This window comes from Gymnogyps californianus, chromosome 16, assembly GCF_018139145.2.
Source record: "Gymnogyps californianus isolate 813 chromosome 16, ASM1813914v2, whole genome shotgun sequence".
NCBI lineage: Eukaryota > Metazoa > Chordata > Aves > Accipitriformes > Cathartidae > Gymnogyps > Gymnogyps californianus.
In genome coordinates this window covers 5302942-5315099 of record NC_059486.1, presented here as the reverse complement: position 1 = coordinate 5315099, position 12158 = coordinate 5302942, and the positions used below count along the sequence as shown (strand labels likewise).

The window sequence follows — 12158 nt, the reverse complement described above, 5'->3', positions numbered from 1 at the left end:
GGTTTGCCTGAGCTGATCATGCAGAAAAAAAAACAACAAAGGAAACAGCATTTCTAGGAAGCACCAACTGGAGGAGATGGATCCCAGGATGAAGTATCAGTTTACTCATGCAGTCTGTTCCCAAGGCAGAGGCCAGTTTTGCTGACATGTGCCCACTTAGATGCAGAGTCTCAGGACCAAACAAAAGGCTGCTACACTCAAAACATGTGGACGTGCCTGCCACATGAAGTGCAAAATTCAAAGAGCAAAAGGGCCAGCCTCCCAAGTGCCAAAGATGGATTCCAAGGTAACAACAGAAAGAAAAGAAAAAAAAAAAAAAAAAGATAGAGAGTTCAACATGAAAGGAGCTGATGCTTACAATTGAACTAAGCCTCATGTTTCCTCCTATAAGATGTTGTCCATTTCTTCCTCCCCTAACCCCCCAATAATTTCAGTTTCACAGCGTACCCAGGAATGGCACCTTCTCCCTGTATTTCTCATGCCTGAGATGTAACAGAAGCCCCCAACCATGAGTGCCGGCTAGTTAAACACAGCATATCCAGTGCTGCCATTCCCAGAAGGTCTGATGAGGACTTCACTTCTACAGGAGGTTCTCCCATATTAAAACCTCATGGGTTTATTTTTCAGGGATAAAACTTGCAGATTGGCAAGCAACGAAGCTCTTGCATGTGGCTATAAAAACAGATAAATAAAATATTCCATAGGAAAAGAAAATATGAGCAATGGGAGCTATTAAAATTGCTGTCCATTCCTGGAAGCTTCTGACCGCATGGACCAATTTCCAGTCTTCCTTCCTTCAGTGCCATTATGTAACGGAGAGATTTAAAAAACATTTCACAGCCAAAACAGTCCTCGGCTCCTGGATGCATTGTCTTCATCATTGCAGCTCAGAGAATTTGGTGAGTCAGAAATCCCAGTAGTGGGAAGTTGCACGTTTACAATAATACGTGCCTTAACAATATATTGCAATTTAGCCAACACAAATTTCCCTGGTTTTATCAGCAGGAGGATGCAGACACGACTCTTGATGTTCCCAGAGTTTATAACTAAAGGGAATTTAGGAAAAAAAAAAAACCAACCCAACCCTCATCCAACTTCACAGACCTTGCCTTTACACAAGACGGACTTTAGCTGAATAATGACAACACAACAACAACCAGAAAGCCCTAGATACACTAGCAACTCTAAAGCAAACAGAATTTAATGTAAAAGCACCTGGGAAAATCGTGAAAGAAAATGACTATAAAACCAGTGATTGGAAAAGATGCTGACAGCATCAATACAGCTAACCATCAGCCACAGGTTGTAATTTGATTTTGTTGTTGCATTATTATGATTTCTTAATAGAGAAATTGTGTTTGCTTTAAAAACAAAACTGAAACAAACCAAAAACTTTTAATAATTCTTATCAACCCAAAATCTTACCAGACTCTCTTAAGACTTCTCTTTGCAGTTATTCAATAGTGTTAAAAAGTTGTGTGATGGGACAGAACTCACTGAGAATTAAGAGGATGTTCTGAGAGTTCACCAAGTTTCTTTATAAATTGCAAGGAGGATTTACTGAAAGCAAGAAAACTTTTGCATTTGCCTTTTACAATACAACAGAATGCAACTTTTGCACATTAATCAAAAACATTTTTATTGATTTTTTTTTTTAAAAAACTTTCCACTGTTGAGGTTTCTCTAAAAGAATCAAGATGCAATTAATATTCAAGTGTCACCAAAGAGGATTTTTACTTATTAACTTAAGTATAAAATGTTTTAACAGAATGTACAAGTGCTGTGCATGAAAATGCCCACTCTTGTGAAAAAAAATTATTAAAAATTTAAAAGATTCTATTCATTTTTTAATCATTCTATGTAAAATATTTGAAGAATTTAGAGGGTCAGTGATTTCAGGTTCTCCATTATGAGCACACAAATCTCCAGGGCATTTCAGGGCTGAAAACTTGCTTTTTTGTAGTTGCTCAGCTCCACGGAAAATAAGCTTTTGTTAGGAGAAGGGACATACAGATTTCTGGTTAGCCTGAGAGACATATATAGGAGGCACCCTGTACTAGCATTTATTGATTTGCACTCAAATTTTCTTTCAAACACCCACCATGCGTTTGGTGACAAAAGCTTTCCCTGAAAACAGCATGACAGCCTCAGGGCTGCAAGGAGGGAGTGAAAGGAACAGGCCTAATGAAAATGAATCCCCTTCTAGAGTAAAGGTGAGAGATGATCCTGCAGGCCACCCTCAATCAGAGCTGTTTCTGAAATCCCACAAATGGCCTTTGCCTGTATGACCATCACTCAAATGTTGGAGAAAGCTGTCATCCATGAAGTGATGAAGAGTCAAACGTAAATGGAGGAGAACTGGTGGTATTTTTCAGCGTGCCAGAAAGAAAAAGGTATCTGGGCACGGTCTCTGCTCTGTACAACAGCCAGTCCAAGACAAAGAATGTGTCCTCAGAGCAAGCATTTAAACACCCTCCTAAAGCTGTGGACAGACAGTGCAACAAACTGGAAGAAGACGGGGAACATACGTTCTCCATGTCGTCCTCCACTGATGGCCTGATTTCTCCTGCATGGAGCTTCAGCACTTTATCACACAGCAGCTCCCTGAAAGCAGCATCCGTTTACAATCATCTCATCACCTCCCCTGTTGTATTACAAATCTGCCACATAGACAAACCGTCCCATGCTGATTCTCAGCGGTGGAAATCTCTCTCAGATGCAGCCTGCTGTCATGGACACCATACTCTGGACGTGACAGTTATCAGGACAATAAGCCTGTCTTCCAAGGCCTTGCTATCACATCAATCAAATTCTAGCACGTACAGAACGTAGCATTTCTTCCACATGATTTACAGAGGGGATACTATATTCATTGCTTCCTCTTTTGTCACAAATGGAGCATCCTCAACAGTGCCCAGGGCTCAGTGACAGTGCAGTTCCTATATACTGTGCTGGAAGTTTTGAAGTTAACAGGCAAATCAGAGATCAAAACATAAATTTTCATGAAAAAGCATCCATTCCATAAGCGTACTGAAGTAGACACAGGGGACAAGGCAAGAGGGAAAAAGCTGCTAACTTCCCACCTGTGAATCACACTGTATACTTCACTATCTGGAGAAAAATCTCCAATGCTGAGACAATCAGAGGGCAGGAAAAAACCTCCCTGGTGCATTCCAGGATTCAAAAGTCCTGTTATGTTTTGCAGTAAGGGTGGCAGGAATGAGTTAAGTACAGTCTTACCTGGATCTGTCCTTTCCCCATTATGCGATCTGTGCTCTCTCCGTCCTCTTTGGTGAGCTTGGTTTTGTTGTAGCACTTTTCATAGCACAGAATCCGCAGAGTTTGTGAGCCTTCGAGCTCAATCTCAAACTCCTGCAGGGCACAAGGAAAGGAAAGAGCAATGAATACACCACAGCAGGACACTAGTCTCTTAATAATCAATATAGTCTCCTTAAAACTCATCAGGAGGGAACACTTAAGGACTGACCAAAACCTCCTCCCTAATGGAGTTGGTCTAGAAATAAACTGAAATTGTATTTTGTATATATAAGGTGGTCAAATCAGAGACTAAGAAGGTTGACTCCTTAGTCAGGTTTCACTGAGTTTCAGCAAAGCATCATTCAAAGAAACAAACTCGCCTACCTTCCTTGTATCTAATTTTGCTCCCCAGCAGGTTTGAGTGGGCTGTAAACAGGCAAAGTGTCTATAGCTAATTCTTTCCCCTCACAACAAATAAACAAACCCACCTCTTTCTTCCACATATTTTCACTTGTGTCTTTAAAAATATAATCAAACATGCATCTGTTTAAATGGTGAAATGCTGGACAAAACTCATTTGTACTGTAACTATAGCTAATCCAAGAGAAAGTCTTCTGCAAGCCCTGACAGCCAAACGAACCTGGCATAAAAGTGTTTTCTGATGGGCAACATATGCGGCACAAGTGCTGAGCACGCAGCAAGTTCTTCCATTTGCGGGTTTTCTGACCATGGTGTTTTGATGTTTGGCACATGGAACAAGTCACATTAAGAAAAATCCAACCTACCTCATTCCAGTTGGGCTCTGTGGTGTCTCTGTAAACTCTAGTTTTAGCCTTGTTCACAAAATACCCGAAAGAATCCACCTCTAATGTGCAGTACAAATCTGAGGAGGGGAGACAGGGACAGAAACTTTTTAAAAATTTCTAGAATCTCCTAACTTGCATTAATCGCTTTCAGGGTGTGTCTTCATTTGCATCTTCTTTGTATTAGTACCAGTAACACTATCCAGCACAAATCGCATCATCTGGACCAGCAGAGTTGCCTTTATGAAGCTGAAGTACCAGCACAGTTGTATAAATGACCTTAGCACAGACAAGCCCTTCACCTCTCAAGAATCAGGTGTATGTTATTATCCAGTATTTCCCAAATCAATCCACAATGAGCAGAAGGTGTACACCAATGAGCAATGACACTTCCCCAGGTAGATATTGGACCCCATCAACACATCAGAACCGATTTCACTGAGAACAGCATCAGTATAATATCCCTCAGAGAGCAGGTTAGGGGCCAGCTGTCAAAAACTCATTATCTTCACAAAGTGGTTAATTATGTGGTATCTGGTGTTTTTGAAGAGCTAATAATGAGCTGTAGACATTGCCCCTATTTGTAAGTTACGTTGTAAGTGATGTTAGCCAGCACCTGGGAAGTCAGTGGTTCAGCAGGAGGAAGGCTAACAGAAAACGTGTACATCCAGTTCACTTCCTCCCTCCTGAGACTGCACATGGAGCTTAGATTAAGAACAAGATCCTCAGCCACATGGCTAGGTAAACTTTGCAGCTTTTCCTAGATTATGCTCATCGATGGCTGAGAAGTATGTTTATTTCTACAGGTGTCCTCTTCACTCTATTTTTTCACCTTTTTTGATCCTTCTGTTAAATCACTCCCCTGAATTTTAATACCTCTTTCTTCACACCAAAAAATCTGGATGTCAGAGAATGCTTCCCATTCTTTCGTTGCAAAACAAAATACAGTTGAAAGAATTCAGGATAAGGGGTGACTTGTATCTAAAACTGTTGGGTAATTAGCAAACACTGTGTAAAAAAAAAAAAAGATACCAACAGACTAGGCCCAAAAAAATAATGCTGCATGCTTGATCCTTGATCCTGGTCTTTCTGAGAGTTAATAATAGCATTAAAAAATTGCATTCCCATAAGTTTACACCAATATCCCGATTTCACTTCCAGTTCCCCAAATCACCTCTCCTCCTCACCATCATCCCAGATGCTGCAATCCTAAACCAGTCCACACCCAGCTGTCACAGCACCTGAATTATCTAATCCCTATCAATACCTCTGTGTATTACAGAACTGCAACTCACTTGAACTTTGCTTGAATCCTGTGGCAGAGTGGACAATGACATTCAGGAATCCATAGAGACCTGGAGATTCATCATCTGTACAAAGGACCCAAGGAATTTTGTTACGTTCACAGAGGAGCCAAGAGTGAAAGACAGAGTGATGAGATTGATATTACATAGGTTAATGAGCAGAGGGTAAACCACCCCTTAAAAGGATGGCAGGAGCATGTAATCTAGCCATTTCAGCAAAAGAGGAGACTGTTCCAGGTTCAGTGTCGGTTTCACCTGTAATGCCTTCTGGCAATGTGTGGCTTTTACAATGACATTTCTAGGGTCAGCAAGACAGCATGGAAGAAATTCAAAGGAGAAAAAGTAAAACATAGAGGCTAAGTCTATACTAGCAGATTAAACAGTAATTTAGGATGGTCTCTGACACAATTTTGGCCAACTAGTATTCTTCCAAAGGATTCCCAGGCATAGTTTAAAGTTGTCCCAGGCTAGGACTCCAACAGGCACTCCAATCCCTGGCATGATGGCTGCATGTAAAGACCATTTAATAGTCAATGAATATATATTGGAGAATGTCCAGGAATATTTTACTATTTAGATGTAGCCACATAATTTGGAGCTTGTATTTTTATTGTTGCAGCAAGTAACACTGGGATGACAGATTTTTCTTGTTCCTGCTGCTCTCTTTTTTTGTACGCTATCATCTACTTCAACTAAACTACACAAGTTGGGTACATATGGTCTCAGCTTTTGTTTTACAGGAACTCTCAGTTTGTAACTCATCACCAGGTTGAAGCCTGTAGCAAAAAGAAACAGTAAGAGCAGTTCTAAGGGAAATGCACAAAGGCAGGCAGAGGTAGGTTTTCACTGCAGCTGTACCATGTGAAAGCATAAACCAAAGGTCTCACCTTCCTTATTGATAGTGAGGGGAATGTTGTGGACTGTCTGAAGCTTGACACAGGAGTTTGTCAGCATCTGGAGCTCCACCGATGTGAGTGAGAAGCTTTTAAAGCCTGCCAAGGAGATTCAGAGAGGGAGGAATTCAAATTCAAAGCAGAGGCTGGACACATGCTCCCTCATTCTGGGCATACATGGGAGAGCTGCCCCCTGGGCAATGCTCAGCAATAGTGCTGTCGTGCTCAGGTCTGTACTGCTGCTGCAGCCCAGCTCTGTTGAGGGCATATTTAGTTACTCTTTGGAGTAAAAAGTCTCAGGATGGTTCACAGGAAACAAGGGGGGCTCTTATTTTCTTGCAAAGCCAAAGAACACCCATGCCAAAAAAGTAAATAAGTTTCTTTGGATTAAAGCCAGGTAAAAGGGTGCAGCTGTTCCCTCTACCTGGAATTGCACAGAGCTCTGATCTCTAGGGTATATGGGAGAATCTCTCCACACACTTACTAAGTGCTCTCCCTACACATTCCTTACATGTTGCTGCAAGCAAAAGTCCCCCAGACAGGCTCAGATGTGCAGAGACAGAAGACATCCATGTTGTGCTGTGGATTTCAACATACTTCTCTCTTTTGGCAGGGAACCCTGCCCCACACTTCATCCTCTGGACTCCTGCTCTCTAATAAGATCACAGTATTTGTACCAATGCCCAGCTGAGGGACACTCACATTTCTTCTGCTGCTCCCGGATGTTCTCCCTCCACTCTGCCCTTTCATAGTCCGATGAAATGAGGAATGTGTAACTCTACCCAGGAAAAGAGAAGAAAATGGGGTATGCATTAGTCTGACCGACCACTGAGAGCAGGCCGGCCTGCCTGCCTCCCACCCTCCTCCAGTGGAAATTGTTGGATATACTGCCCTTCTAGTACTCCTGCCAGTTGCCCTACATCACAGCTTTGTCAGTGACAGACGGGACTCTGGCAATGTGCCTTCTCAGCAACGTGCCAGCTGTACCAACACGGACTCCTGCAGTCAGAGCTTTCACAGAGCTCCACCCTGCAAACAGCAGCTGCATCCCTGGCAGCATGAGGTCCCATGGCAGCTCTGTGCTATTCCTCACAATAGTTGCACCAGGAAACCCAAAAGCCTCCAGAGCAGGCCTAGACACAGATGCAAGCTGCGGAAGCAGTGACCAGCCTGTGGATTTTCACGGAGTAGTAACAGGATCTCGTGCTAATCCATTGCCATGTGCATGGAAAGGCCACAGTGACAGGTTACAGCACTGCCAGAGCAGGGGATACCTCTGGCACATTAAGCATCCCACAGCGCTAAAGGAGATTGTTCACAACCATTCAGCATCCGTGGTGCCAAGTGCAGCCTACAGTCCTGAAGAGACAGCACTGAGTGTGCTAAGCCTTGAACTTGAAGCAAAGTCTAGAAGGCAGCTGCTGCAGAGCTTTATCTTAGGTGAAGAGAGCTGTTCCTATTGCTTTGCCAGGACAGGTGCTGAGGTAGGGGACTAATTTCTAATGTTATTTTTTAAATGCCAATGTTACATACAAATACGTAAGTCATAGCCTTACAAGATGTCATCATAACCTTTGGTGTCGCAAGGGCTAGGTGTCTGCTGCTTGGAAAGTGCTTTCAGGCCAGACAGTAGAGGGCATGAAGACCTCCTTGTACAACAGCATATACAAACACCTCCCCCCGCTCCCCCCCAACCTCTGTCTTGCACACTGAGGGAGACCAGAAGAGCCACTCACCTTGCCATTGCGATTGTGTACACGGAAGGCCATGTTGGGAGACATCAGTAGTAGGAGGGATTCCTGCTCTGAGAGCTTCTTTTTCAACCTCTCAATGACCTTGCTGCCTTTATTGGCCCTCTGAAGGGTGGGGGAGAGAGGGAGACAGAGGACTCATGTGATTCTCCAATGTCTGCCCCATTTACACTGACAGACATTTTAAGATCCACAGTCCCTTCCCTCTGTGAATAGCCAAACGGCCCCAGGCAGGAGAAATGCTGTCAGCAGGATCCACAGGGCTCCCAGCTGCTCAGGAAGATGTTACCCGCAGTATCTCTACACTCAGACTTGGCTCCGTTCCCCAATTCCAGCTGCCCCAGACGAAGGTGCAGAGGTGTGTGGCCACTGTCCCAGCTACACCCTGTACTTTCTGTTCCAGAGGCTGCAGCAGCATCATGTCACTGGGCAGTCATAGCACTGCCAGGTCCTCCACAAGCATCCTTAACTAAGGAGAGAGTAAGGAACTTCTCTAGAAGCTGCCCAGAACTCTGTTGCCAAAATTATCTCCCACTCACCGATCCATTTTCAAAAGAGGTCAGCTAAAAATAAGGTTTTTTCTTGGATAAAACCCAGTCCCAAACCCAGCCATGTATATTGTTTGGCACTGATGCACCGAATCACCTATCTTAGACACTTGCACCTTGTGAGTAAGAGGCTTCCACATGGTGTTCCTCCTAATATCTTACTTTTTCCAGGAAGCCCTCTCTGAAAGCCAGCCAGGGCAGAGAGGCAGAAGCATGTTCTTTGGAAGCGCAGGGGATAGTCTTCTCATGGTACAAGCAATGTTATTCATATCCTGTTCTACACACCAGCAGGCTTTCAGTTTTCAAACTCTTATTTCTCATTTGGGTTCCAGGAAGGTTTGGAGCCTAACACCTCTGAGAAAACACATCTTGCAAGCAAAGAGAAGCCTGGGCCAGAGACACCATATCTGTGTCAGACTGTCCAGTCAGCATAATTGGTGTTCTCCATATATTTGCTGGTGCTTTGACACCAGTGAAGTCAGAAACAGCTTCAAAAGCATAACTGAGCCTGCAAAAATTCAGAAGTACATGGCTTCTGACCAAAATCACTTGCAGGATCATTCTTTAACAGCCAGAAATTGGCAAGCCACTCTCGTGTCCACAGCATAAGAGCCCTGCCCTCCACATGGATGCTCGGGGATAGCAGTCACAGGTGGTTCCATGCAAGTAGAGGAGCTACTGGGTACAACTACAGGGTCTTTTTGTTTCTGCCTCCTCACAGGACACCATCATTCAAGCCATGCACTAGGACGAGCAACAATGGGCTGCAGAGCATCTGGATATCACTGATAATAGAGCTGCATCACAAACCTCTGCTGAACAGTCTGTTTTAGCATGACTCCCCATGCAGTGCCGCTCTGGGAATGCTGCTTCTATCAGCACCTCATCTCAGCAGAGACACCGAGTCTGTACTTGGCATGGAGTGCTCAACCCCTCTTACCTTTTCACGCTGGATGTCATTCTTGATCTGGGATATCTTGATCTTCATGGCATCCAGTTCCTCATCAGGTACCAGTGGGATATTGGGCACTGCCTCAGACTCATCCACCATTTGGAAACTAAGGTCAGTGAGCGGGATGTACCATTTGCAGTCATATTGCTGGCTTTTTCTGAAAGACAGAAGGTCCAAACCTTTTACTCTCACCAGTGTTTGGCAACACCCACCGCCCCTTCCCACAAGTCCTTCCCCGCTATAGTGCGTAAGATACAGAAATGGGCACAACTTCACTGTGACTCCCATGTGGAAAAAGTCTGGTAAAGGGCTGCTTTCCAGCAAGAAAGCCTAGAAGGGCCAAGAGCCAGTACAGCACAGCAGTGCTGTGCAATACAGTACAGCAACTTGTTTTGTTATCTAGTTCTTTTCATCCTAAGAAACCACAACGATCTTTTGCAAACCCTTTCAGTCCTGCGTGCTCTCCCTTTGAAGCCTCCATAGAGGCAAAGTTCAAAAGCCATGCCATGCCTCTGACCTGGCTGCTGCCTATGATCTAAACCCAGGTCTCTCCTGCCTGAGCTAGGAGGGCCAAGTGGCGCAGGTGAGCCAATATGTATAAACCTCTGTGTAATCCAATCAGAAGAGAGAAACTACAGCTCGTAACTGCCATTCTCCAATGATTTCACCAAGATAACCAGTTCACTTTTTTAATGTTTCATGTGATTTATTCCCTCTCCACCTCTACTGTCAGCAACATCCACTCTTGGGAATGTCCCACTCTTTTGAAGGTTCATTCCTCACAAGCATGTGCTTCAAAAGGGGCAGGAACAACTTTTTGCTTGAGGAGGGCAAGAAGATGAGAGGGGTCTCCCCGAGCAGAACATTTACCAAATGAAGAGAAGCCCTGCTTGAGGCAGGTATGTTGGTAAAGGCGCCTCCTCCCTCATTTGTGAAAAATGTCAACAAAACTGTTTTTATAGCTGCACTGTGGGGTTGACACATAGTCTGTTTATTGTACCTTTTCCATTTTTCTGCAAAACTGTTAACTGGCTGTAGCTGCAAGGGCAAAATTAATAACCTTAGTAACAAAAGAAAGTGAAGAATGTCACCTATTAAAAGAAAGGGGAAGTAGAAAAATGAATGGCATTTGTCCAGAATACCAGCAGCTACAGCACATCCTATTTTCCTAGGAAGGTTCGGGGCAGCGGCGGGAGGAATTAACCTTTCCTGAGGGATCAGGACTTGGCCAAGGTCTCATAAAATAGACAGTACTACCTTGCTGATCATTCCTTGTCTAACTACATCTTGTGGATTATGGTTACCCAGGTCTGGGGTATTCATATTCAACTAAAACTGCTGGCTAAACCCAGGATTCTGCTGAAGCTGAGGTGCAAAGCACATAGTCCAGAAGGAAAACCTCACCCTCCAATCTGCTTCTTGAGCTTGGCACAAAGGAACAGATCAGTAAAGAGAAAGACATGACGTAGCTTGCGAGCCCCCTCAACCAGCTCCACCATGAAACTGTCCTTCAGCAGCTGCCGGTGCTGGTGAAAAAACAGAAAAAATGTTTTAGTTGGTACAATATGAGCCCCAGATTTGGCACTGGGGCAACACATTCCTTAGACATGACTCCTACCTGAGCCAATTCAGTAAATTGGTCTAATTCAGAAAAAAGAAAAAAGGCTACTAAATGTTCCTTGCTGTAAGTTCTGCTCCCTGCTGCTGCCCTCTCTCCCAGGGGCAGAAATGGCCATGCATCTCCTTTATTACCTGGTTCTGGGTCAGACTTCAGGCTTCTCTCCATCACCTGTTCCTGAGCCCAAGTGTAATTTATTGTGAGTCATTCCCCAGCTTCTGTGTACCCAAGGGCCAGAATCACTGACAGCACATCATCCCCTCACAAACCAGCAGAGAGCAGCAAACACCAGTTTTCTCAGGAGTCACCCAGCCACTGAATTCAGCTTAAGCTACCCCACCAGGGAGAAAGAGGAGCAAACACCTCCACGAACATCTCCACTCCCGGTTCACAACAGTAGTTTGTCAACATTAACAGCTGAATGCCATGGCTGCTTCTTTATTACAAGTGCTGTTAAGGGACAATTCCTGAACAAAATGTGTATCTAGCAAACTTCTCAGTAGTCCCTTATCAACCTGTGTTTAAATAGGACCATCTGGTTATGTCCCCACCCAATGCCTATTTAAATCTTTTTTATGTATCATATAAACATTCCCCAAACCAAGAAGATGCAAAGAAGCTGCACAACTCTGATGCCTTTTTTCCTGTTTCTAGTTCCAGGGAGCTTCACAACCTCCTAAATAAGAGGCACACATTGGTAGGCAGAAGCATTGCTTTCCTAATTCCCTTATTGGGACTCCATAGTTGAAAGAATAAAGGGCTGGAGCACTGGCACTGAGACAGATGGCTGTGTGCTGTTACCAGTGACCAAGCAAGGAGTTTCAAGCCTTGCTCTATGCTCAGGCCTCCTGCTCTGATGTCAGGATCAACAGGACTCTGAGTGCACATCTGGAATAGATATCTCCCACTGATTTTCAAACAGAAGTCAGGGGTATTCAACTTTGGGCAAATTTTATTCCCACCAATACGTATAACTGTCAGTGTTGCCTTGCTTCACAGCCAGTACAAGCAGGAACCATCAGCTGCTCCAC

The 12158-nt window shown here is 44.1% G+C and overlaps 1 protein-coding gene across 1 annotated transcript in view; it reads right to left on the bottom strand.

The window, feature by feature from the left end:
* Positions 1-12158, bottom strand: part of BCR (BCR activator of RhoGEF and GTPase) — a 100067-nt gene that overhangs the window by 10235 nt on the left and 77674 nt on the right. The window contains exons 9-16 of the mRNA XM_050906789.1: positions 10914-11035; positions 9498-9666; positions 7995-8114; positions 6961-7036; positions 6253-6357; positions 5357-5431; positions 4044-4141; positions 3241-3372 (exon numbers count right to left, since the gene is read on the bottom strand). Of these exons, the coding sequence (XP_050762746.1) occupies positions 3241-3372; positions 4044-4141; positions 5357-5431; positions 6253-6357; positions 6961-7036; positions 7995-8114; positions 9498-9666; positions 10914-11035 (897 nt within the window). The remainder of the gene's footprint in view (positions 1-3240; positions 3373-4043; positions 4142-5356; positions 5432-6252; positions 6358-6960; positions 7037-7994; positions 8115-9497; positions 9667-10913; positions 11036-12158) is intronic.